At 51.3% G+C, this 25,510-nt stretch overlaps 3 protein-coding genes across 3 annotated transcripts; 2 read left to right on the forward strand and 1 right to left on the reverse strand.

Moving 5' to 3' along the window:
* The first annotated feature begins 1,075 nt into the window (after positions 1-1,075).
* Positions 1,076-4,267, forward strand: LOC128596750 (uncharacterized). The gene is made up of 5 exons (XM_053606431.1): positions 1,076-1,551; positions 1,796-1,996; positions 2,082-2,240; positions 2,809-2,936; positions 3,456-4,267. Exons 1-5 carry the CDS (start codon positions 1,396-1,398, stop codon positions 3,799-3,801), a joined length of 990 nt encoding a protein of 329 aa, XP_053462406.1. The 5' UTR covers positions 1,076-1,395; the 3' UTR covers positions 3,802-4,267.
* A 144-nt stretch (positions 4,268-4,411) lies between these two features.
* On the forward strand, positions 4,412-6,633 carry LOC128596779 (lutropin subunit beta). Its single transcript, XM_053606493.1, has 2 exons — positions 4,412-5,992; positions 6,278-6,633. Exons 1-2 carry the CDS (start codon positions 5,762-5,764, stop codon positions 6,518-6,520), a joined length of 474 nt encoding a protein of 157 aa, XP_053462468.1. The 5' UTR covers positions 4,412-5,761; the 3' UTR covers positions 6,521-6,633.
* Positions 6,634-6,694: 61 nt separating this feature from the next.
* Positions 6,695-25,441, reverse strand: RUVBL2 (RuvB like AAA ATPase 2). Its single transcript, XM_053606465.1, has 15 exons — positions 25,144-25,441; positions 20,944-20,995; positions 18,031-18,086; positions 17,611-17,752; positions 16,041-16,170; positions 15,823-15,889; positions 11,844-11,950; positions 11,659-11,752; positions 11,140-11,263; positions 10,656-10,750; positions 10,435-10,553; positions 8,353-8,472; positions 7,526-7,655; positions 7,033-7,147; positions 6,695-6,901 (listed from the first exon to the last, which is right to left on the reverse strand). Exons 1-15 carry the CDS (start codon positions 25,153-25,155, stop codon positions 6,876-6,878), a joined length of 1,389 nt encoding a protein of 462 aa, XP_053462440.1. The 5' UTR covers positions 25,156-25,441; the 3' UTR covers positions 6,695-6,875.
* Between the last annotated feature and the right edge of the window lie 69 nt (positions 25,442-25,510).

The raw sequence follows: 25,510 nt of genomic DNA on the forward strand, positions 1-25,510 counted from the left end.
ATAGGCGCCCCCCACAACTTTTTGTTGCAGTTGTCATTGTTGTGTGGCTGGCCAAGGCTGGGTTTGAACCCTCCAGCCTCGGAGTATGTGACTGGTGCCCTACTCACTGAGCTATAGGTGCTGAGCCCCTTTTTTTTATTTGTTTTTTGAGACAGAGTCCCACTTTGTCATCCTCTGTAGAGTGCTGTGGTATCACAGTTCACAGAAACCTCAAACTGTTGGGCTCAAGTGATTCTTCTGCCTCAGCCTCCTGAGTAGCTGGGTCTACAGGCACCTACCACAATACTCAGCTATTTTATTTTTAGAGAAGGGGGTCTCGCTTTTGCTCAGGCTGGTCTCAAACTCCAGAGCTCAAGCAATCCACCTGCCTCAGCCTCCCAGAGTGCTAGGACTATAGCCATGAGCCACCATGGCTTGCCTTGCTTCTCTTTTGTTGTTGTTGTTGCAGTTTTTGGCCAGGTCTGCGCCCCACTCCTTAAGCCACAGGCAGCGCCCTTTGCCCCTCTTTTTTGCTAAGTATTTCCCTCTGTATTTCTCTGTGGGGCTTTCCCTCTTTGCCGCCCCCCCATACCCAGGTGGAAGTTTTCAACCAAATCAAAGGCAGGCAGGACAGCGGGCCTTGATTCCTTCAGCACATGGAGAGAAGGGTGGGGAAGCCCCAGAGCCGTCTGGAAATTGTTACCCAGAGGTGGGCAGGCCTGGCAGAGGGAGGAGGCAGCCAAGAGCCTTTGGACCTTGTAAAGAAAGGGGGTGTTTCTCAGGGCGGGGCCTGTGGCTCAGTGAGTAGGGCGCCGGCCCGATATACCAATGGTGGCACGTTTGAACCCGGCCCGGCCAAACTGCAACAACAAAAATAGCCGGACGTTGTGACGGGCGCCTGTAGTCCCAGCTATTCGGGAAGCTGAGGCAAGAGAATCGCCTAAGCCCAAGAGCTGGAGACTGCTGTGAGCTGTGACGCCACGGCACTGAAAAAAAAAAAAAAGAAAGAAAGAAAGAAAAAGAAAGGGGGTGTTTCTCCTGGATTCCCTGACGTGCTGGAGGTGGAGTCTGCCTCAATCTCCGACCCGCCCCATCTCTGTCCCTATCTGCTCCCTCTCTGGGTCTCTGTCTCCTCGATCCCTGGGGTCTCTAGATCTTTGAAACTCTCTCTCTGAACTTTTACTTCTCTTTCCCGTTTTACCTTCCTGTCTTTGAGTCCCCGACTCCCTCCTCTCTGTGTTTCTGACCGGCACTTGGGGTCCCTGTCTCCTTTATTCCTGGGTCTTTTTCTCACTCTATCTGTCCACATGCCTGCAGGCCCTTCATTGGCTGGGTTCCGGGTGGGCGGGTTCTGTCACCTGGGGCAACGGCAGCAACAAGCTTGCTCTAGCTTGGCTACAGGGTGGGGGTGAGACCATGGCTGGTCGCACTCTAGCTCTGCTCTATGGACACCCATGGTCCCCCATCTCTGGAGCCGAAGTGCCTGGATCCTGGCCCAACTGGCATCTCACGAGCAGCGGCGTTGCCCACCACACTATCCCATCTGTACCCTTTCCCCCGTCCACTGTGCAGGTGAGAGGACCCTAGGATGAAGGAGGGGCTTAGGGAAATGCTGAGGGAAGTGATGGTTGGGAGCTTAGGCTCCCGTCTGAAGGGGGAGGGTCCTGGAGTCTAAGATCTGAGATAAGAGGGGCCAGGGAACTGGCTGTCAGGGACTGAAGAGCGGAAAGGCCGGGGACTACTGGAAGAGGTTAGAGCTGGAGGTGGAGGAGCGGACGCCGAGCTTCTTAGTTGAAGTCCAATGCCTTCTCCCCAGTCCACGGTTGCAGAGCCCTTACCCCCGGCGGCACAGAAAGGTTTGCACATCTGGGCTTTCGACGAGGTCATCAGCAGATGGGAGACGACCTCCGGCTCGACTTATGTACCCAAGACCCACGGTGAACCCTACGCGCAGCCCCAGGCCCCAGAGCCTGCTGACCCCACGCGGACTGTGGGAATCAAGGCTTTAGGAGAAAAGGTAAGGTCCTGCGCGAAACAGGGCTGGGGACCGCGCTTGATTTTCCTGCGCCCTTATGTTAGATCTCTGGTTTGTCTTCCCGCAGCTCAGACATGGTGGCTGGCGTCTCCCTCTGATCACCAAGCACCAGAGCAGCGAGATGAAGGCGCAGTACAGCTGGCCCGACCCGAACCAGTGCCCCACCGTCCACTTCGGTCCCCGGCCTCTGAAGCTTGCGGACCACCACCGTGGGGGTCCTTCCCAGGTAGCGGAGTGGGAAGACAGTGGCTAGCACCACGGAGAAGAGCTGGGGGAGCCTCGGGGAGGGGCCAGAAGGAATTCAGAGTCTAGGACCTGGCTAAAGGGTCGGGACAGGGTTGAGGGGGTTTAAGAAAGTGAAGGACGAACTGAGACTTCTTGAGGCGGGGCTAGAAAGAGGCTTGGAGGCTAGTGAGGTGGCGGAGCTAGAGTATCTGAGACAGAGTCTGGTTGGAAGGTGGGAGAGGTAAAGTGGAAATGTTGCTCAAGATGTTGCTGAGCTCCAGTGGCGGAACCAGGAGGTTTGTTTGCCGCTGGGGACTTGGATTTGAGTTCCTTGACCAGCAGGAGTGTTTGGAATTAGCGGAGTGAGGCTGACAAGGGTTCTGATTTGAGGAACGGAGATGAAGTACCGTAGCGTGGGATTGGTCAGGAAGTATTGCGGGCGTGGCGTGAGGAGCTGAGTCCAGTGGGGATGTAGAGATCCTAGAAGGATTCTAAGTCTGGGACCCAGGGCTTGGAAGGGGGCTTGAAGCATTTTTCTTGCTCATCCTTCCTCCCCCAATCTTCCTCAGGCTCTAATTCCTTGGACGAAGAACCCCGAGCTGGCTGGCCAACTGTTCACAATACCGGACCAGGGTGTCCTGGACCGCCATCAGCTCTACCTGACCACCTCGGCCCGGGACTTTCGGTTCTACCCGAAGTGAGCTAGGGTCCTTGCACCTCACAGCACCCGCGCAGGCGGGCAGAGACCGAGACCCCCGGTGTGGCTCCCCCTCTCTAACTCAGCAGTTAGTCCCAGCTCTCAACTCCTGCACACGCAAAAACCAGAGTTCAGCTTTAGCCCCTACCTCTTTGACAACCAGGCGTCCTTAATGTTAATTCTTAGAAGCTGCGAGAGGGACAGAAACCCCGCAACTAGGCCCAAGGGGGGTTCTGAATATGGGGGCGGAGTCTCCGCCAGCACGCAGGCCCTCAGATTCTACTTCCCAGGGATGCGAAAACTCCAGTTTCCAGGCTCTTACGTTCCTCAAGGTCCCAGGAATCCAGGCCACGCATCCCTCATCCCGTCCTTCCTAAAGGGTCCACGATGCCTGCAAATGTGTTCTCGCCTCGAAATGCGGGAGTTCGGGTCTGCAATCTCCCCAGGACCAGAGGTCTGAACCTAAGTCCCGTCTGGAGGATCCAGCTGAGTCTTCCCCATCCTGTCTCCCTCTCACAGGAACGAGCTGTCTGGATATCCTCGCAAGGACTCACTGACCTACTGGAGCTTCGAGGAGATGCCCCAGGCCTGGGGCCACGGTCCGCAGTGGCCGCCCTGTCCACGCTCTTCTCGGCCTCCGCGACCGCCACAGATCCGCCTGCCCCGCGCGAGCCCGGTGACGCCGGCCGTACCGCACGGCGGGGCCCTATCGCTGGCTCAGGAGTCCTACAGCAACCCGCGGCATCCACTCCGCAGGCTTGACCGTTTCTGCCCACTGGAGGCGCCCTGGGGCGGCCCCCACTGGAAGCCTCTGCCAGGAATCTACAGCGTGCCTAAAGCCTACGCCACAGAAAACTCCACCTAGGGCAGCTTGAAGCCGGCGCCAGTTTGAGCCTGACGGGGCAGCCCCGCCCTTGGACACGCCCTCCGGGCCGTGGGGCGGAGCGGAGCCTGCAGGACCAAGGCCCGGCACACTGGGCGGGGCTGAGGGCGGGTACACAATTGAATCACGCCCATCAGATATAATTACATGGGCGTGGTAAAAACTAGACACGCCCACTCGGCTGCTTCAGGTTTTAGGGCTGCAAAGCATATCGAGGCGGCACTCGCAGCTCAGTGGGTAGGGCACCGGCCACATACAACCAGGTTCGAGCCCGGGTGGGCCAGCTAAATAGCAATGACAACTGCAACCAAATAGCCGGGCGTTGTGGCGGGCACCTGTAGTCCCAGCTAGTTGGGAGGCTGAGGCAAGAGAATTGCCTGAGCCCAAGAGTTTGAGGTTGCTGTGAGCTGTGATGCCACAGCTCTCTACCAAGGGTGACACAGACTGTCTCAAAAAAAAAAAAAAAAAAAAAAAAGGGGGCGGCGCCTGTGGCTCAGTCGGTAAGGCGCCCGCCCCATATACTGAGGGTGGCAGGTTCAAACCCGGCGCCCGGCCAAACTGCAACCAAAAAATAGCTGGGCGTTGTGGCGGACGCCTGTAGTCCCGGCTACTCGGGAGGCTGAGGCAAGAGAATCGCTTAAGCCCAGGAGTTGGAGGTTGCTGTGAGCTGTGTGAGGCCATGGCACTCTACCGAGGTCCATAAAGTGAGACTCTGTCTCTACAAAAAGAAAAAAAGGAAATGCACGTCGTTGGCTTGGTACCTGTAGCTCAAGTGGCTAAGGCGCCAGCCACATACAGCAGAGCTGGTGGGTTCGAATCCAGCCCAGGGCCTGACAAACAACCACAACTATAACTAAAAATAGCCAGGCCTTGTGGCGGGTGCCTGTAGTCCCTGCTACTTGGGAGGTTGAGGCAAGAGAACCGCTTAAACCCATAAGTTGGAGGTTGCTGTGAGCTGTGATGCCATAGTACTCTACCCAAGGCAACAGCTTGAGGCTCTTGTCTCAAAAAAATAAAGAAAAGAACATGGTAGCAGCGGGTGGGGGACAACTCCTGCAGGAGAGGGGGCGGTGCTTGCACTAAGTGATTAAATAGCTTAAACCACACTCATTTCCAGGATAGTTCTTGGCATCCTGGTTCATGGGGGGTTGGGTGTGGTTGGGAGAAGTGGGGCTCTGGCTGAATCCCTTCAACAACTGGGAGCAAACAGCTCCCCTCCCAGCACAGTAATTAGGAGGCCCTCTGGGGTCAGAAGCGTTGATTGGGACCTCTAATAATGAAGCTACATCCCCTCCTGAGAGGTTGGACTGTGGTAGAGGAATGGCTCTTTCAGCCTCAAATGGAGTGCCAATGAAGCTTCAGCCCCTCCTCATGATGGGCCGAACTGGTGGGATTTCCTACACCGTATCTCCTGTGCCTCCAACATGGACTAGTCTCTACAAACTGGGGACAGTTTGTGAGCTCACCTGAAGCATGCTGTCTCACCCTTGGCAGTGGAGCCACTGAAGGGAGAGGGGTGGTGTGTTCGCTGAGCTCCTCCTGCGCTTCCCTGACCTTGTCCACTTCTCGCCCCCGGGGAGATTAGTGTCTAGGTTACCCCTGCCTGCTGCCAGTGCCCAGTGGCCTTGCCACCCCCACAACCTACAGGTATAAAGCCAGGTAGATGAGGTAGGGGAGGCACCAAGGATGGAGACACTCCAGGTAAGACTGTAGGGCCCCTTAGTACCTTCCAACTCCATCCAGGACATAACTGGCATGAAAAGGGGCAGGCTCATGTGATCTGGTAAAGAACACCTCTTTCTAGAAGGGTGTGACTACTAACAGGCTTCAAGTGGGGCAGTACCTGAGGGTGGGTAACTGAAATGTTGGGACATCTGGGGTCCCCTGAGCTGTGGAATGGGTCCTGAATGTAAACTGTCTGGCATGGTCCCTGGGTCCTTGAATGCAGTGTCTTTGGGAGTGGGAGGATATGGGCTCAGGGCTGAGTTCTCAGGCTTTGTCCCAGGGGCTGCTGCTGTGGCTGCTGCTGAGCATGGGTGGAGTGTGGGCATCGAGTGGCCCACTGCAGCCACTGTGCCAGCCCATCAACGCTACCCTGGCTGCTGAAAATGAGGCCTGCCCCGTCTGCATCACCTTCACCACCAGCATCTGTGCCGGCTACTGTCCCAGCATGGTGAGCTGCCCAGTGCCAGCAGGGGCCAGCACTCCTGGCCTGAGGACAGGTGCTACCATCTCAGGGCTAGGGTAAAAAGGTCAGACCCAAGAGACAGGTGGCAGCATTGAGGATGGAAAGGCAGCTTAATCCCCCTGGCAGGGGCTGGGGAATTGGGTACATTGGAGGGAAGGTGCAGAGGTCCCCTGGACACCTGGGTCTGAGGTCTGTAGGGGCAGCTGGGGAGCTCAGGTGAGGACCTGGCACCAGGCAGATAGCCTTTTTCCCTACCCCCACGGTGTCTAGATGCGGGTGCTGCCAGCCGCACTGCCACCTGTACCCCAGCCTGTGTGCACCTACCGTGAGCTTCGCTTTGCCTCCATCCGGCTCCCTGGCTGCCCGCCTGGTGTGGACCCTATAGTCTCTTTCCCTGTGGCCCTCAGTTGTCGTTGTGGGCCCTGCCGACTCAGCAGCTCTGACTGCGGCGGTCCCAGAGCCCAACCCTTAGCCTGTGACCATCCCCACCTTCCAAGTCTCTTCCTTCTCTAAATAACACCCCCCTCCCCCAAACTTCCATACCCACTCCAACTTTTGGAGCCAGCAGATGCTCTGTCCCTCCTTCCCCAATAAAGCTGTCTCAATCTGCATCCTGGGGGTGTATTTCTGTGGGCTGAGGGTGACAATACACACACACACACACACACACACACAACTGGTCCAGCTTCAAAACCATTTTATACAAAGTCACAGTGTCAGAACTCTGGTAGGAAAGAGGGTGGGGGAACTTTACCCTGGAAATAAGAACAATGTAATCTAAATATTGTACCTGCATATTAACTTGAATAAAGTTAAAAAAAAGAAAGAAAGAAAGAAAACAGGGTGGGGGTGAGGGGCGGCATCAGGCTCAGGAGGTATCCATGGTTTCACCTTCTGTGGGGAGAAGGCAGGCCATGAGGTCAAGGTGGCCTGGAAAGCGGGACTGGGGATTCTGGGCCAAGCCTCCCTACTTCTCCCACTGAGGGTAACACTGGGAGTGCAAGGCACAGGGTGGGGACACTTACTGAGCTCGTTGAAGAGGAAGGCATCCTGGTACTCTTTCATGTACTGCGTGGAGCGAGACTCATCCAGAAAGAGTGAGTAGACACGCTTGATGTCATCTACCTGCACCTCTGTGCCCTGGAGGGAGCAGATGAAGCCTCAGAATGAGGATCCACAGAATCTCTCTGTGATACCCCCCAGCCCATGCCACCTTCATGTTCCAGGTAGCACAGGGTGGCATATCAGGGCAGGAATCTTGGATCAGAGTTCATTGGCTCAAATCCTGCCTTAGCCACCAGTTAGTGACTTCATCTATAAAGTAGACTTTATAGCATCGACCTACAGTCAACTGGTATTTACTAAGCACCCACTATGTGCCAGGCCGGGAGATATAGAAGCAAACAGAAGGCATGAAAATTCCTGCCTTTGAAAATGCAACCCCACAGACAGCCCTTGGAGTGAGCAGTGGGGGTCATCTGCCCTCTCCAGTCACTGTGGCTCGCTCAGCCGACTGACCTTGCGTTTCCGGCATACCAAGCTGGCAGCTGTGATGAGCTGGATGGCATAGCGCAATGATGTCTCCAGCCCGATGCGGGTTAGCACCGTGTAAGCATCCTCGCTCATCTCCACATCTTCCTCCTCGCATCTGTGGGCAGGCGGGGCAAGGGTGGCTCAGCCAGGGCTGGGCCTCTCACTGCAGCTAAAGAAGTGGCCACAGCAGCCCCCTGGTCCTCCTCCCCAGGGATTACATTGAGTTTGAGTTTCAGAATTATAGAATGCTGAAGCTAGGGGCGGCGCCTGTGGCTCAGTCGGTAAGGCGCCGGCCCCATATACCGAGGGTGGCGGGTTCAAACCCGGCCCCGGCTGAACTGCAACCAAAAAATAGCCGGGCGTTGTGGCAGGCGCCTGTAGTCCCGGCTACTCGGGAGGCTGAGGCAAGAGAATCACTTCAGCCTGGGAGTTGGAGGTTGCTGTGAGCTGTGTGATGCCACGGCACTCTACCGAGGGCCATAAAGTGAAACTCTGTCTCTACAAAAAAAAAAAAAAAGAATGCTGAAGCTAGAAGAGCCACTGAGACAAGAGCAGAAACTGGCTGGACCAAAGCCTAAGGCCTCCTCACCCCAACCCATGGCCCTGTCTTTGATACCAGTCACTGGTACCTCTCCTCCTTTTCCTACAGTAGCTCCCACTCCTAGATCAGAGGCCAACTGCCTAGATGGCCAGTTCAGTCCTCTCTCTTGCAGGCCCAATGACTTTGGGTCAGTCACACTCCACCCACCAGAACTCAGTATCTTAGGAGACCAGCCCTGCCTCTCAGGCGCATGGCCTGGTCTTGTCCGCACCGGATGCGGAGGATCTGCTTTGTGTCCTTCTCACTGTAGGGAGCAGTGGAGACGATGAGCAGCCGGTCCAACAGGTCTATGGGGATGCCATGGGGGCTCTGGTAGCTGGTACCCCGGATCCTGGGACAGGAAGAAGGGAGAGCTGTCAGGATGATGTTCACAGAACCCAGCTCTCCTTCCCTCACCACAACCCACTCACTGGGCCAAATGCCCTGTAACCTTCAGCCCCCGGCTCCTATCACCTCCTAACGTCACCTCCTGACTGCACAGCCTTCCCCAACTGCGTCAATCCCCCGAGGGCACCCTCCCTGAAGAGCTAGGGCTGGTTTTACCAGGATATCTATGTCCAGGATTACTTGATCAAGGTCCCACTCTGCTGCTCAACACAGAGCTGCGCAAGGGAAGGGACTGCGCCTGCCTTGATCCCTTCTGCACCAGGGCCAGTCCAAATTGGCCCATGGCAGGTGCTGGGAGGCATAGTCAAGTCCCGCTGTTCATAGTAGTTAGTTCTATGAAGTTGCTGAAAATACCCAATTAGCTAATCCTTCACCACTACTGCTGAGGGAATACTCAGGGAAGTCCTGCAGCTTCTGGTCACAGTACTCTATTCAATCAACACATCACCTTGGTATGTGCGTGCTTCTCTTTAGAGACACCTTATTTAACATACATTGCTGGCTCACTAACACCAGACCCACAACAGTGGCACTGTAACTTGTGCCTGAACAAAGCATCTCTAACACATATTTTCTCTAAAGGCACATCATAGCCTTCTTGCACTCAGAAATACTAGTCAGCAAGTCAGCACTATGTTCAAGGGATATTTTAAACAGCAAAATTACCCACAAGAACACACAAAAAATGACAACTGATGTAGTACTAAATAGATCACACAAAAAAGTGCTCTGTTAACAGTGGGAGAGCTGAAAGCAGCAGGTAGAATGTCATCTTGTTCAACCTCAGCTGGGAAAGTCAGAGTTGGATGACTTGAATTAGTGGTGCAAATATTTTATTTGAGGGTTACAAATAGATTTTAGCAAGTAAGCAGACTCACAGATACAAACTCTGGGGACAGTGAGGATGGCCTGTATCTGCTGCTTCTCACAGGAGATGGACCTGGGCAGCCCCTATGCCCTGATCTGCACTTGCTGCAAATCAGAGATCAAATTCTGGAACTGCCACCTTCTAGACATGGGACCTTAGGCAAGTCACTAGGCCTTGCTGTCCTGACCTGTAAAATGGAGCCAAGACAGACTCTACCTCCCAAGCTGCCTCTGAGGGTCCCAGGAACTCGTCTGGAAAAGAGCCAAGCACTGAGGGAGGCACAACTGCCCCCTGCCCCTGTAGCCATATCAGCTTCTTCCCTTTCATGATATCTATTCCTCACAGCCCAGTTTTAGCTGGGGACTGGCTAAAGTGCTGGAGTCCCCAGCCTCCCTTGCAGCCAGGCATGGCCATATGTCTGGGCAGTGCTGGGCAATGGGATGTGAGGGAAGTGTGGGAGCAAACTCCAGATCACAGCCTATGGTGCCTGCTTGCTGTCCACATCCCCCTACTTCCTGTGGGCTGAAACATGGATGAAGTGGAGAGGACAGCCAGCTAGGACAATGGGACAAAGGGTGCCCACAACACCTTGGAATAGAGGTGCCCTTTGCCTCAAGAATTTTTCCACAGCATCCTTAGGCCAAAAGTAATATCAAGAGGTGCACTGATTAAGTAGTTTGGTCTAAGTGACTTAAGTTTTAGTGGCTTATGTAACTTAATGGCTTATGACATTTAACAAGTCATTGTGCTTTCCTCAAAATTCAAAGACATCCCAAAGCACTCTTTATGAATTTCCCACAGCACCCTGGGATCCCTTGGCACACAGTTTAGAAACCACAGCCTCAAGCACCATAACAGCAACAAGACAATAAGAGCACAGCCTGGGAACTCCCACGCGAGCTGCATACCCTCCCTACTTTATCTAAGGGAAAAGCACTTGTCTGAGCCACTATAGTTACAATACCTACCTAACAAGGTGACCAACAAATATTCCCTGTTTAGCCTGTGGCCATACCCACTGCCCTGCAGTTGGCTCACCGTGTGATGCCACGGTTGGTGGCCATGATAAGGACAGGTGCCATGTCACTCTCCAGGGCCCGGTTGAGGAAGGAGAAGCTCTCAATGTCCAGCATGTGGACCTCATCAATGAACAGCACCTGGAAGCCATTGGGGCATGTGTCAAAGTCATCCCTCCATCCCCGTTCCCTAGTCTGCCATCCACACCCGCCACCTGCCCCAGCCACATCCTAGGAACTCACCCCAGGGATGATCTCTGCTTTACCCTCCTCACGCCACTCAGCCACCTTGGCATTGATCTGTTCTCGGACTTCTGACTTGATCTCCCCAGTGTCACCTGTGGGAGGCACAGGAGGCACTGGAATGTTAGAGAGGAGACAGACGTCTAGGACTCGAGAGCAGGCAAAAATAAGAGAAAGACAGGATGCCAGAAACAAAGGAAGGACAGCAAGAGACAGGAGGGCCAGGGAGTCTGAAAAGTCCTCAGAGAGGAGGAACAGAAGCAGAGAACCCAGTGGGGAGAGAGGGCAGGGACCCCTCATCGCACAACTTGAGGGAGGGACTCAGACAGCAATAGTGGATGGAGAACAGGGGCAGCCAACAAAGATGGAGAAAAGAGAAAAAGCCATGTAGCAAGTGGGCCATCCTGGGGGCCCAGGAACAGGGGGAGTCTCAGAGGAGCTGCCAGGCCTGGGATGGGGTGGGACAGGATGGGAAGGGCTTCACCTGAGAAGAGAGCCAGAAAGCCCTGGGTGCGAGAGTTGATGACATCAATCTCGTGCAGGGACACAGTGTGCACCACCTCCTTGCGTTTCTGGAGCTCCCCATCAGGGCACTGCACGAACTTGGTCTAAGGGGCAAGGTAGAGATAAGGGTAGAAAGGGCATAAAGGAGGGAACCACAGACCTGTCTAGGGGAGACCAGAGCCCCCTAGATTGGGGCTGGGAGGCCAGATGGGGTGATCCCCAAACCTCAGGTCCAAAAGGAAGTCAAGACTAAGGGTATTTCAGAGCATTGAACATTAGGGGGTTCCTGAGGACCTCAAAAACCACGAGCAGCATGAGGCAATGAGAGGCCGGTTGAGGGGTGCCAGCTGTCCTAGGGTTACAGGGAAGACCCAGGAGTACCAGGGATATAGGGGTCAGAGTGATGGGAGGATCCAGACCCCATGGGCCATGAGGGTGAGGGAGAAGATGGAAACATCCTTGTGCTGGAGGAAAACGGGTCCCCAGAACCCAAGAGTACCTGGGAGCCCATTGCATCATAGTCACGAGCACGTGTGAAGGAGCGGCCCAACTTAGAGATTTTGCCTGTTGCTTTGTCAATGGTGATCACGTCCCTGTGAAGGTGAGGGAAAGCAGGAGTGAAGAAAAGAAAAGCCCATGCTCTCCCAGAGTCCTGGGCACCTGGCAGGGCTCCCAACAGCTCACCCGGCCTGGACCTTGTCTTTGGTCAGAGATTCGATCATTTTGGTGCCCAGATCGTAGATGGTTTCCATTTCTGTGGTCTTGAGAGTCAACTTGCCCACCTTGGAGCCCTAAGAGGGGTGACCAACCAGAGAAGGGGATTCAGAAAGGCCTCCAAAGCATAGCTTCTTTTCCAGTCATAGCTCACTGCAGCCACAAACTTCTGGGCTCAAGTGATTCTCTATCTCAGCCTCTGGAGTAGTTAGTATTACAGGTGTATATAACACTCAACATATTTTTTAATTTTTATTTCCTTGCTTTTTTTTTTCTTTTTTTGAGACAGAGCCTCAAGCTCTCACCCCTGGGTACAGTGCTGTGACATCACAGCTCTCAGCAACCTTCAACTCCTTGGCTCAAGCAATTCTCCTGTCTCCGCCTCCCAAGTAGCTGGGACTACAGGCGCCCATCACAACATCTGCCTATTTTTGGGATACAGCCCTTATTGTTGTTTGGCAGGCCCGGGCTGGATTCGAACCTGCCAGCTCAGGTGTATGTGGCTGGTGCGTTAGCCACTTGAGCCACAGGCGCCAAGCCTATTTTTATTTCCTTGCCTTTTTTTATTTTTATTTTCTAGAGACAGAGTCCTACCCTAGACTGGATATCCCACTGCCTCAGCCTCCAGAAGATGCTGGGATTACAAGGGCTAGCCATGGCACCCAACTGGGTTTTCATTTTGTTATGAGTCGGGGTCTCCCTCTTGCTCAGGCAAGTCTTGAACTCATAAGCTCAAGCAATTCTCTCTCCTCAGCCTCCCACAGTGCTGGGATTACAGGCATAAGCCACCATGCTCGGCTATGAATTTTTTTTGTAGAAACAGGGTGTCTCTATATTGCCCAGGCTACTCCTAAATTACTGGCCTCAACAAATCCTCCAACCTTGGCCTCCTCAAGCGCCAGTATTATAGGTGTGAGCTATAACACCTGGCCTATGCAGCTTCAAAAAGGACAAAGAAGCTCTTGGGAGCAAGGGATATAGTCACTACCCTGATGTGGTGACTTTGTGGGTACTCATACAATAAACTGACTATACTGTATTCTTTTTTTTTGAGATGAAGTCTCACGATGTTGCCTCAGTAGAGTTCCGTGGCTTCACATCTCCCAGCAACCTCAAACTCTTGGGCTTAAGTGATTCTCTTGCTTCAGCCTCCCAAGTAGCTGGGACTACAACACTCACTACAACACCTGGCTATTTTTGTTGTTGTTGTAGCTGTCATTATTGCTTAGCAAGCCCAGGCCAGGTTTTTTTTTTTTTTTGGCTGGGGCTGGGTTTGAACCTGCCACCTCCGGTATATGGGGCCAATGCCCTACCCCTTCGAGCCACAGGCGCTGGTCCCCCCAGCCCAGGTTTTAACTGGCCAGCCCTGGATGTATATGGCTGGCACCCTAACCACTGAGTTGCAGGTGCCTGAGCCCATCCTGTATATTTTCAATTTCTGCAGCTTATTGTATGTGAATTACAACTCAATAAAGCTATTAACAAACAGTAAACAAGCCACAATGGCTTGTATCTATAGTCCCAGCACCTTGGGGGTTTCAAGTGAGAGGACTGCTTAAGCTCAAGAGTTTGAAGCCAGGATGGGCAACACGTGAGACCCTATCTCAAAACAGTACCCCAAAAATAAAACATTGTAAGCAAACAGACCTAAAATATAAGGTCTATGAAAGCGACACTACATGTCCAAGGTCCCACAAAATGGTGAAGGAACTCACACCCTAGCATTCCTCTTTTACATCCAAATAAAAGATTTTTTTTGAGAAAGAGTCTCACTTTATTGCCCTCGGTAGAGTGCTGTGGCATCACAGCTCACAGCAACCTCCAACTCCTGGGCTTAGGCGATTCTCTTGCCTCAGCCTCCTGAATAGCTGGGACTGCAGGTGGCCACCACAACGCCCAGCTATTTCTTTGTGGCAGTTTGGCTGGGGCTGGGTTCAAACCTGCCACCCTTGGCATATGGGGCCGGCAACCTAAAGCACCTAAAGCAAAGACATCCCAAAGCACTCTTTATGAGCCAGCTAGGACAATGAGACAAAGGGTGCCCACAACACCTTGGAATAGAGGTGCCCTTTGTGTCTCACCTACCCGCTGAGCCACAGGTGCTGCCCAATAAAAGGTGTTTTTACTGATCACAAAAATCAGAAAACACAGGTAAGCAAAAAAGAGAATTCCATGTACCCTCCTCAAAAGTGAAGCACAGTTAATATTTTTCAGGCTTTTCCCAGGAAATCCAATTATCTTAAATTATGCTACCAGTAATTGTTCCCTTTATAGGGACAGGAGACAGAATAAAAGGGCTAGGATTAGAGAAGGGAGTTAAAGAGAAATTTTTTGATTTATATTTTTACATGGACGGATATATTCACGTTTTATATGATTCCATTTCTTTTTTTTTTAAACAGTCTTACTCAGTGGCCCTGGGTAGAGTGCCATGGCATTGTAGCTCAAAGCAACCTCAAACGCCTGGGTTCAAGCAACTCAGTCTCCCAAGTAGCTAGGACTATAGGCGCCTGCCACAATGGCTAGCTTGTTTTTTTTTTTTGGCCGGGGCTAGGTTTGAACCCGCCACCTCAGGCATATGGGACCGGCGCCCTACTCCTTGAGCCACAGGCGCCGCCATGGCTGGCTTGTTTTTTCTCAAACTCCTGGAGCCATTGCACCAAGCGCATATGATTCCATTTCTATGGAGTTGTATGAAACACCCCAAATAGACAAATCCATAGAGACAGAAAGCAAACTGGTGGTTGCCAGGGGCTAGGGGAAAGGGAATGAGAATTATTGCTTAATGGATATAGAGTCTCTTTCTTGAGTGATAGAAAAGTTCTAGAAATAGAGGTGATAGTTGCTCAAGACTGTGAGTGTGCTAAATGTCACAGAATTATTCAATTAAAATGGCTAAAGGAAGGGGTGGCACCTGTGGCTCAAAGGGGTAGGGCACCGGTCCCATATACTGGAGGTGGCAGGTTCATGCCCAGCCCTGGCCAAAAAAAAAAAGTCGCTAATGGAAGATCCCAACACAGTCCCCAGAGCCCTTGGCCAGGCATGGTGGTTCACACCTGTAATCCTAGCACTCTGGGAGGACAAGGTGGAAGGATTCCTTGAGCTCAGGAGTTTGAGACCAGCCTGAGCAAGGGTGAGACCCCATCTCTACTAAAAACAAAAAACTTAGCCTAGCCTGGTGGAAGGAGCCTATAGACCCAGCTACTTAGGAGGCTGAGCCAGGAGGATTGCTTAAGCCCAGGAGTTTGAAGCTCTATCTAAAAAAAAAACAAAAAAAAAAAAACAAAAGTTACGGAATAATAGGAGAGAAGATCTGGAAATGCCTCACGGTGAATTCCTAACTAATAGTTTGGTTTAAAAACCTGTTCCCTGGGTCTTAGGCAGTTTAGTACCAAAAGCTGTGTTCTTTCCAACACATGATAGAAGTGTTTTTTCTTGCTTTGCTTTCTTTTTTTTGAAGCCAAGAAAAGTCCTTTAACCTTTTCTCATATCAGGTGTTTTTAGAGATAGAGTCTCACTTTGTCACCCTTGGTAGAGGGCTCTGGCGTTACAGCTCACAGCAACCTCCAGCTCTTGGGCTTAGGCGTTTCTCTTGCCTCAGCCTCCTGAGTAGCTGGGACTACAGGTGCCTGCCACAATGCCCAGCTATTTTTTTGTTGCAGTTTGGCCAGGGCTGGGTTTGAACCCATCATCCTTGGCATATGGGACCAGAATCCTACTCACTGAGCCACAGGCACTGCCCATAACTTTGGTTTTAATTGTTCATAATGTTCTTGCAAATGGATAACCCACTGTCAACTCAACTGACCCCCTACTGTAGATAGGCAGATGGCGCCAATCTGCAGCTGGAACATTCCATGAGACTCTGACCTCATTGTAGACTGATACCTCCTCCCTCCAACCCTGGGGCTACAGCTAGCCTCAGTAGGGAGTAGACTCACAGACTCACCGTCCCTGTGGCCGGCCGATCAATCTGGATCTCCACCACCTCTCCTTCAATGATCTCGGTCTCCTCCCTAGCCAGAGAGCAAATCTGAGGAGACGGCCCACTGCCTGGGCCCTCAGAAATCAGAAACACCATAAGCTCTTGAGTAAAGGACAGCTAGCCAGGGCAGAGGTCACCCCAAGGCTGCCAGGAGATGGCACCTGCCTGGGTCTCATGCTTACTTGATGCGAACACCAATGGATCGCCGGAAGGCCTGTGTCAGTGCCTCAGTCTTGCTCATCTCCAGGGAGAAGATCTCACTGCCAGCAATGGCTGTAAATGGGGTGTCAGGGCCCAGGGCCTGCGCCATGCCTGGGAAGGAGGTGGTTTGGGTTAGGTGGGGTAGCTTTGGCATCAAGTTCCTGACACCTCCTCTGTGGGAAATCAGTTCTTCTCCTCACCAGAAATGAGGGTTCAGAGCTTGGCTCCAGGCTGGGCAGAGCCCTGGAGAAGCCCTGTGTCCAGTCCAAGGCCTAGTGTAGAGGACACCAAGAGCCAGACGACCTGAGCAAGATGATTTGCAGCTGGGGGGCGGACCCTCAGGCAATTTGTCCGCAGGTGTTTGTTGTAGAGAAAGAGACCAAGCCCTTGGCGATCCTTAGGCACGTAGTCATTGTCTAATACTCCCCTCACCTGTCTTGTACTGTCTCAATAAAAAGCTACTGGGGAGGTTGCTCAGGGCTACCCTGCAATCAAGGTTAGCCAGCCTCCTGCAAGCTTGTACTTCTAATCCGCGTCATGCCTGGTTCCTTCCTGCGGTGATCGAGACCAGGGCCACAGGGGCTGCACTAGCCTAGCATACTAAGGCCACCTGAATGACAACTGCTTTATCTTAACTGAAGACCTGATTGTCACATTGATTCTCACTGCCCAGTTCCACAGTCTGAGCACGAAGGTAGACGTAAGTGGGAAGAAAGGTGGGTCAGAGAAAGCTTCAATGAGGCAGAAATGCCCAATACGGTTTTGAAGGATGAACAGGAGTTCAACAAGGAAGAAGAGGGACAGTAGCAAATGAAAAGATCATAAATCACTAGTGGATTACAATAGACTGCTGGTTGTCTACTCAATGCCCATCTTCCCCTTCTTCCTTAGGTCCAGAACCTTCATTTTCTTAAGGCAGAAATGGTCCAAATTAAAAAAAAGTTTTTAAAAAAAAATTTTTGAGACAGAGTCTTAAGCTGTCACCCTGGGTAGAGTGCTGTGGCGTCACAGTTCACCGCAACCTCCAACTCTTGGGCTTAAGCAATTCTCTTGCCTCAGCCTCCCAAGTAACTGGGATTACAGGTGCCCGTCACAACGCCCAGCTGTAAAGTCTTTTAATGTCCCAGTCTCCCTTGCCACAGAGTGTAATCACAAGATTAAATTCTGATTAGTGAAATGTTAGCAGAAGTATGTGGGCTTTCCAAGACAGCTGCTTAAAGAGAGCCAACTCTAGGCAGTGTACCCTCATTACAATTCCTCTCTCTTTCTGCTACCAGAGTATAGGTGGGAAGGCTGGAGCTTAGGCACCCTTATGGAGCATGAGGTGACTTTGATGTGGCAGCAAGTGCAAAGGATGTTGAAGCAGGAAGATAGAAGACTTTGTGAAACTGCTCAGTAAATCCTAAGTGGCCTACCTGTTCAGATTCTTCTGTGAGAGAGAATGAATCCCGTGTTTAAGCCACCACCACTGTGGGTTGTCTGTTAAATGTTGCTGATCCAGACCATGGCTTACACAGACCAGGAAAACTGCTACCCTGTGGGGCCTCTTACCCATAGCAATGGCTGTCTTCCCTGTGCCTGGTTGGCCAGCAATGAGAACTGCCCGCCCAGCAATCTTCCCTTCCCGGATCATCTCCAGCACCACACCCGCTGCCCGCCGTGCCGCCAGCTGACCCACCATGCCTTGGGAAGCCTGTGGGGTGGGAAGCAAGAGCACATAGTGACTTCCTACTGGACCACTGCATTTCTACTGCATCCTGCTAGTGAAATGGAAGCAGACATTGACTGGGACTTGTGGAAAGCATCAAAAAAGCTTTCTTCACCCCAATAAAGTGGTGTGGTTGAAGTTTAGAAATACATAGCCAAAGGTCTGAAAGATTACAACACAGTCCCCACAGTCCACAGAGCCCTGGGTATCCCCACCTAAGGCCTTCATGAATGGTCTTCACACTCCAACCCACTCTGTGCTACCTGCCGAGGCTCCAAAGCATCATCCAGCCCCAGTCCCCGGATGTGGGAATGAGCACCTGCATATAAGAAAGAATGGAGATCTGGTTACACAGGCTACCTTGTGGCACAGTGTGGCCTGAAGCGAGGGGCTTCCCCTCCAAGCCGATTTCCTTCTTGCTGGGGGTCCTGGAGAGTGGGGAATCACCACCTCACCAGGAGGACGGCTGATCACAGTCAATGCTTAGTAAGTGGCAGCCACTCTGGGCACACATCCTAGTGAGACTAAAATCACTGAGACCTAATTGAGTATATAATCACACCATGAACTAATCCTGAAGGCTAATGATCACAATTACTCTGCGGTTTATGACTTACATGGCACTCATGGGTTCTAATTTCATTCCACATAACCATGTAAAACAGGAGCCCCAGCTACTATCATCTTGCAAGCACTTCTGGGGATCAATGACAACATTTCCAGGCCCTCATCTACATGGATGGAGAAAGAGAGCTCAGGGGGCTGGGTGAACTACAGCCTGCAGGGCTAGTACCTATTTTTTTTTTTTTTTTTTTGAGACAGAGCCTCAAGCTATGGCCCTGGGTAGAGTGCCGTAGCATCACAGCTCACAGCAACCTCCAACTCCTAGGCTCAAGCGATTCCCCTGCTTCTGCCTCCCAAGTAGCTGGGACTACAGGCACCCGCCACAACACTGGGCTATTTTTTTGAGTGCAGCCATCATTGTTGTTTGACAGGCCTGGGCTGGATTCGAACCCGCCAGCTCAGGTGTATGTGGCTGGCACCTTAGCCGCTTGAGCCACAGACGCTGAACCCCTTTTTTTTTTTTTTTTGAGACAAAGTCTTACTTTGTTGCCCTAGGTAGAGTTCCAAGCTGTCAAAGCTCACAACCTCAGACTCTTGAGCTAAGGTGATCCTCTTGCCCCACTCTCCCACGTAGCTGGGACTACAGGCACCTGCCACAATGCCCAGCTATTTCTTCTATTTTTAGTAGAGATGGGGTCTCTCGCTATTGCTCACAAGTTCAAGAAACCTGCCTCGGCTTGTCAGAGCGCTAGGATTACAGGCCTGAGCCACTGTGCCCTGTCTCTCTCTCTCTCTCTCTTTTTTTTTTTAAAGAGACAGACTCTCCCTCAGTTGCCCAGGCTGGAATACACTGGGCTCACTGCAGCCCCAAGGGAGCAAACTCTAAGCAGTGTGCCCTCATTACAATTCCTCTTTCTTTCTGCTACCGGAGCATGGGTGGGAAGGCTGGAGCTTAGGCAGCCCTTGTGGAACATGAGGTGACTCTGACATGGGCTCAGGCAATCTTCTGGCCCAGGCCTCCCAAAGTATTGGATTACAAGTGTAAACCACTGCACCCAGCCAAGTAGTTTGAACAAGAAAAGATTTTCTGGCTCAGTGCTTGTAGCTCAGCAGCTAGGGCGCCAAACACGTACACCAGAGCTGGTGGGTTTGAATCCAGCCTGGGGCCTACCAAACAACGACTACTACAACAACAACAAAAAATATAGCTGGGCGTTGTGGCGGGCACCTATAGTCCCAGCTACTTGGGAAGCTGAGGCAAGAGAATCGCCTAAGCCCAAGAGTTTGAGGTTGCTGTGAGCTATGACACCACTATACTCTACCAAGGGCAACAAAGTGAGACTCTGTCTCTTAAAAAAAAAAAAGAAAGAAAAATTTTCCATCTGGCCCTTTAAAAAAAGATTTGCTACCCCCTGTGCTTGACTATGAGTACCCCAAAGGCAGCTACTGTGTGCAGCTGTTCCCTAGTTTCTCAGCTCCCAGCAGTGCCTGGCCCTTTAATAAGTGAAACGGTGAGTGCACACTAGAAATGCTTTGTATGGATTACTTGACTGAATCTTCTATCAGTTAATACTGATGAGGTGAACTATCTTAGCTCCTGAGGAAACTGAGGCACAGAGACCAACTAGTCTCTGGATGCTTAACTGGGAAAAGGCAGAAATGAGCTCAGAGAGTCCAGTAATGAGCTTCCAGAACCCATCCTTGGAGCCACAGGACCTCTACTGGCACTCTTAGAGGTGATGAATGAATGAACCTTCTGGACAAATGCAGTCTCTTCTCTGCAAGTAAAGCTTTGTGAGAGCTGTACCCTCCTAGTCTTGCTACACCTCCACTTCCTGCTCCTGGGAAGCTCAAGCCAGTAACCTGGCTGCCCCAAGATGTGGTTACCTCAGCTAGAGATGGGCTAATAGTTACAACATGCACCTTGGGGGACTAATGAGGGTTCTACAGCATGCAAAGTCATGCATTCCATAAGTTACCTTTTTTTCTTTTTTGAGACAGAGCCTCAAGCTGTTGCCCTGGGTAGAGTGCCGTTGCATCACAGCTCATAGCAACCTCCAACTCCTGGGCTCAAGCGATTTTCCTGCCTCCACTTCCCAAGTAGCTGGGAATACAGGCGCCTGCCACAATGCCCAGCTATTTTTTGGTAGCAGCTGTCATTGTTGTTTGGTGGCCGGACCGGATTCAAACCCGCCAGCTCAGGTGTATGTGGCTGGCACTTTAACCGCTTGAGTCACAGGCGCCGAGCCCATAAGTTACCTTTGTCTGCTCTGCCACATCCTGTGCTGGGGATACAGCTAGGAAAGAGACAGACCTGGTCCCTGCCCTCAGGGAGCTCATGCTCTAGTAAAACACTCAGCAAATATCTAATTTAATGAAATCCATGCAGGCACACCCCAGAACCACACCAGGGTAGCCAAGCTAGGAGCAGTGAACCTTGAGCTGGGTACAAGTGTGAACCCAACTCTGGAATTCAGGATTCTCCATTAGACTGGAGGAGCACTTGGTTCCCAGGGTGCCTCCTTCTCTCTTGTTGAGTCCCAGACAGGTCTGCTAACTCAGGACACGTGACAGGCAGTGTCTAGGTCCCATTCCTGACCCCGCTCACTCACCAATACGTTCAATCCTTGTCACATCACGGATCTCCGGAACTTTGGTCGCTGTCTGGGGGTGCAGGAAGATATGTCAGAAGACTCCTACGGTTTCACCTTTCCCTGACTCCCCCTCTGTACTTCCCATGAAGAAGTCCTTTCCATTCCTTCCCTCCATAGGCAGCCCATGGACCAAACACCAGTCATTTCCACCCCTCTCACCTGTCACCGATAATGGCTAGTTAGCTAAGTCCCAGGAAGACAAGAACTGTCTGTCTCATTCACACCTCTATTCTCAGGGTCCAGAATGTATCTGGTGCCCAGGGATTATTTGATGAATGAATAAATCAAGTCTTCCCCACCCTCAATAACTGTGAGTTGGGTAAACACAGATACCAATGTGGAGTACACTTAAAGCCACATGTGGTGTGGCCCCTGTTAATTTCCCAGTGTCCTTTGACCATGCTGTCCCAGCTCTCAACCACCAGGCCTTGACTGTGCTGGCCCCTCTGTCCAGACTGCTCTCCCCACTCCTCAATGAATTAGATCAACTGTGCACCCTAGGGGAGGCCTTCCCTGACCAGCATATTCCAGGGCTTCTCTTGGGGACCTCACTGTAAACTCTTACTTTCATGAGGGGAACTGTTGGATTAATGTTCTCAGTTACTGGATATCTGAGTCCCACAAAGGACACAGCCTGTATTTCTCTTGTTCACCAAGAGACTTAATGTTTGTACTTTAAGAACTATTAATGAAATGTTGAGCTAATCCAACAAGCATGTACTGAAGCCTCCTGTGTCTCCAGTTCTCCAAAGAGAGGAGCCAGCCACCATCCCTTCTCATATGGGTGAAGGAGATAAGTAAACATCTCCTGGACAATTCAAGAACTCTGCATGATGTACACAAAACATGTACATGCATGTTCAAAGCAGCACTATTCATAAGAGTTGAAAGGTAGAAACAACCTAAATGTCCATCAGCTGAGGAAAAGATAACTAAAATGTGGTATATGCACACAAAATAATTTTTTTTTTGAGACAGAGTCTCACTTCATTGCCCTCGGTAGAGTGGCATGGTATCATAGCTCACAGCAACCTCAAACTCTTAGGTTCAAGTGATTCTCTTGCCTCAGCCTCCCGAGTAGCTGGGACTACAAGCACCCACCACAACACCCGGCTATATATATACATTTTTTTTTTTTTTTTTGCAATTTTTGGCTGGGCCAGCCTTGAACCTGCTACACCTGGTATATGGGACCAGGGCCCCACTCCTTGAGCCACAGGCACCTCTCACGCCCGGCTATTTTTAGAGATGAAGTCTCACTCTTGCTCAAGCTGGTCTCCAACCAATGAATTCAGGCAATCCACCCGCCGCCTTGGCCTCCCAGAGTGCTAGGATTATAGGTGTAAGCCACCATGCAAAAGAATATTCAGCTACAGAAAAAAGATAAGTTCTAACACATGCTAGGACATGGACAAACTTTGAAAACATTATGCTACTCAAAAGAAGCCCCCCATACAAAGGAACACATATCATACAATTCCATTTATATGAAATATCCAGAATAGGCAAAACTATATACATAGACAGTAGATTAGTGATTACCTAGGGCCAGGAGGATGGGAGAATGGAAGGTGACAGGTAAGAGATTCTTTTTTTTTTTTTTTTTTGGTAGAGACAGAGTCTCACTTTACTGCCCTCGGTAGAGTGCCATGACGTCACAGGACTCACAGCAACCTCCAGCTCTTGGGCTTACGCGATTCTCCTGCCTCAGCCTCTAGAGCAGCTGGGACTACAGGCGCCCGCCATAACACCCAGCTATTTTATGTTGCAGTTTGGCCAGGGCTGGGTTTGAACCTGCCACCCTCGGTATATGGGGCCAGCACCCTACTCACTGAGCCACAGGTGCTGCCCAAGAGGTTCTTTTTGAGATGAAGAAAATGTTCCAAAATTGATTGTAGTGATAGTTGTACAATTCTGTGAATATACTAAAAACCACTGAATTGTACACTTTAAATGGGTGAACTGTATGCTATGTGAATTATATTTTAATAAGGCTGTTATAAAAAACTCAGGTAGTGGCTCAGTGCCTGTAGCTCAGTGGGTAGAGAGCCAGCCACATACACTGGAACTGGCAGGTTCAAACCCAGACAGGGCCTGCCAAACAATGACAATTACAACCAAAAAATAGCCAGGCGTTGTTGGGGGCACCTGTAGTTCCCGCTACTTGGGAGGCTGAGGCAAGAGAATCACTTAAGCCCAAGAGTTTGAGGTTGCTGTGGGCTGTGATGCCACAGCACTCTACTGAAGGTGACATACTGTCTCAAAAAAATATAAAACAAAAACAAACTCAGGTGGTGAATCCTTGCCTATCTGTTGTATTATTTTCTAGCACTTCAACAGGCATCAAGTGATGCCTCCTCTTTTTGGAATCAAACGTTCAGACTTCCTAGCTACCACATGGTCATAAGCCTTCTCCCTCACTGTGTGACCCTTCTCATCTACTCTTTCTTCACATGAGTTTGGAAGTCATGAGCATGGGACATGACTTGCAAATGATTCCTGAATGCTGGGAAAGCGCCAGTGGCTTACACCTGTAATCCTAACACTTTGGGAGGCTAAGGCGAGAGATCACTTGAGGCCAGCAGTTCAAGACCACCCTGGGCAACATAGCAAGACCACATCTCCACAAAAAAACATTTTAAAAATTAGTCAGGCATAGGGGTGCATACCTGTAGTCTCAGTTACTTGGGAGACTGAAGCACGAGGCTCATTTGAGCCCAAGAATTCGAGCTCACAGTGAGCTATGATTGTGTCACTGCACTCCAGCCTGAGTGAAAAAGTGAGGCCCTGTCTCTGGAGTAAACAAATAAAAGCTGGAAACAACACCCCCGGACTCACACGCAGCCCATCAGACCCTACATAGGCATTCTTCCTTTCACCACAAATCTCTCCAGCACCGTTCTGTCTACTGGTCCTGTGGAAATCAACGCCTTTAAAAAACTCAGTATTCCAGGCTGGGCATGGTGGCTCACGCCTGTAATCCTAGCACTTTCAGAGGCCAAAGCAGGTAGATTGTCTGAGCTTAAGAGTTTGAGACCAGCCTGAGACAGAGCAAGACCTCATCTCTAAAAATAGCTGGGCATTATGGGGGGCACTATAGTCTCAGCTACTTGGGGGTGGGGGGGGAGGCTCAGGCACGAGAACTGCTTAAGCCCAAGAGTTTGAGGTTGCTGTGACCTGTGACACCATGGCAGTCTTTGGAGGGTGACAAAGTGAGACTCTGTCTCAAAATAATAATAATAAATAAAATTTATTATCCCCATTTCCTCATACTTCCAATACTTCCTCCACATCCACAGAAACTGGGTCTCAAGAGTTCTGGCCATTGCCCTTTCATCTTCCACTTTCCCATCCACCTCCTTTTTCTTCATTCAAATCTCACCCTCCAGCCACCAGTAACTCCCTCCCCTGTCCTTTCATCATCTTGATTGAGGTCTCCATAGTAACTGAGGCATCTGAAAACCCAGCTCAATCCTCGAGTTCAGTTCACACCACTTCTTCATTGAGATATTTCTCGAGCAGTCCCAGACCCAGTGTACCCCATCTCTCCTTCATTCACATTCATTCAAATTTTAACGTGACAACGTATCACGCATTCATACTGAGACAGAACTCGTAGGAGGTGCCAGGATATTTAAAACAGTCCCATGACAAGATCCTGACCTCTGGGCCCTGACGCTTTCTCCTCTCCACCGACACCCTCTTGGTTTCAACAGTCTCTTTCCACCGGAGGCTCCCTAAGCGACTTCATGCTCTCCAGTACACAGGACAGATCCCTCCCCGTCTGTGTTTCTACCTTGGAACTCAGGTGCCATTGTTGGTGCAACACCAACAATCAAAGGCTCCCAAATGGCTTGGAGCCCAAGACACCACAGCCACCATCATGTGTGCAGCAAAGAACAACACAACTGAGCCTAGAGGCCTCTGGGAGTTGGAGTTCCTACAATATGATGCGGCCAGAGCTGAGATCCCAGGGTCCCACCTCCTTTTTTCACTCTCTCAAACCCAGGAGCCCAGGCACCCAGCTCCCCCTTCCCCTCAGATGCAGAAGCCCAGCCCCGACTCCCTTAGACCAAGAGGTCGGGATCCTCGGATCTCTCCTCCCTCAGACTCAGGAGCGCGGGTCCGCTCCTCAGTCCTCCACGCGCCAACACCTACCACTGTTGCCATGATGCTCACCAACCGCCAAATGTCTTGGCGGAAACGGAAATGCTCCGGGAACAACGCGTTCTAACCTCCTCTAGGCCAGCAAGTTCTCCAAAGATCTCGATGGTTCCTTATAAATATGTAAATGAATGGGCGGGGCGTCACTGGGCCCTGCCCCTTCTCCGGGACTAAGCTGGAAGATGGGTGTTTGGAACTCCTGTCTACTACTCCTCTTACTCAGCCCCTCCTTGCCGAGGCCGATTGCAAAATCTTAAGACTTCTTTGAGCAACCACACGTCCTCCACGCTCCTTTCCTCTTTATCATATCCTCCTCCTCACTTCGGGGCCTCCAGCTTCATATTGACAGAGGTGAAGGCCA

The sequence above is a fragment of the Nycticebus coucang genome, chromosome 10 (assembly GCF_027406575.1).
Source record: "Nycticebus coucang isolate mNycCou1 chromosome 10, mNycCou1.pri, whole genome shotgun sequence".
NCBI lineage: Eukaryota > Metazoa > Chordata > Mammalia > Primates > Lorisidae > Nycticebus > Nycticebus coucang.

Excerpts from the sequence above, each read along its gene's own strand:
- LOC128596750 (XM_053606431.1), top strand. The coding sequence starts at position 1,396 with ATGGCTGGTCGCACTCTAGCTCTGCTCTATGGACACCCATGGTCCCCC. Across the intron at positions 1,997-2,081 it reads TCAAGGCTTTAGGAGAAAAG|CTCAGACATGGTGGCTGGCG; the intron begins GTAAGGTCCTGC and ends GTCTTCCCGCAG. Across the intron at positions 2,241-2,808 it reads ACCGTGGGGGTCCTTCCCAG|GCTCTAATTCCTTGGACGAA; the intron begins GTAGCGGAGTGG and ends AATCTTCCTCAG.
- LOC128596779 (XM_053606493.1), top strand. The coding sequence starts at position 5,762 with ATGCAGTGTCTTTGGGAGTGGGAGGATATGGGCTCAGGGCTGAGTTCT. Across the intron at positions 5,993-6,277 it reads CCGGCTACTGTCCCAGCATG|ATGCGGGTGCTGCCAGCCGC; the intron begins GTGAGCTGCCCA and ends CACGGTGTCTAG.
- RUVBL2 (XM_053606465.1), bottom strand. Across the intron at positions 18,087-20,943 it reads GACAAGGATTGAACGTATTG|GTGCTCATTCCCACATCCGG; the intron begins GTGAGTGAGCGG and ends TCTTATATGCAG. Across the intron at positions 7,148-7,525 it reads TGGTATGCCGGAAACGCAAG|GGCACAGAGGTGCAGGTAGA; the intron begins GTCAGTCGGCTG and ends TGCTCCCTCCAG.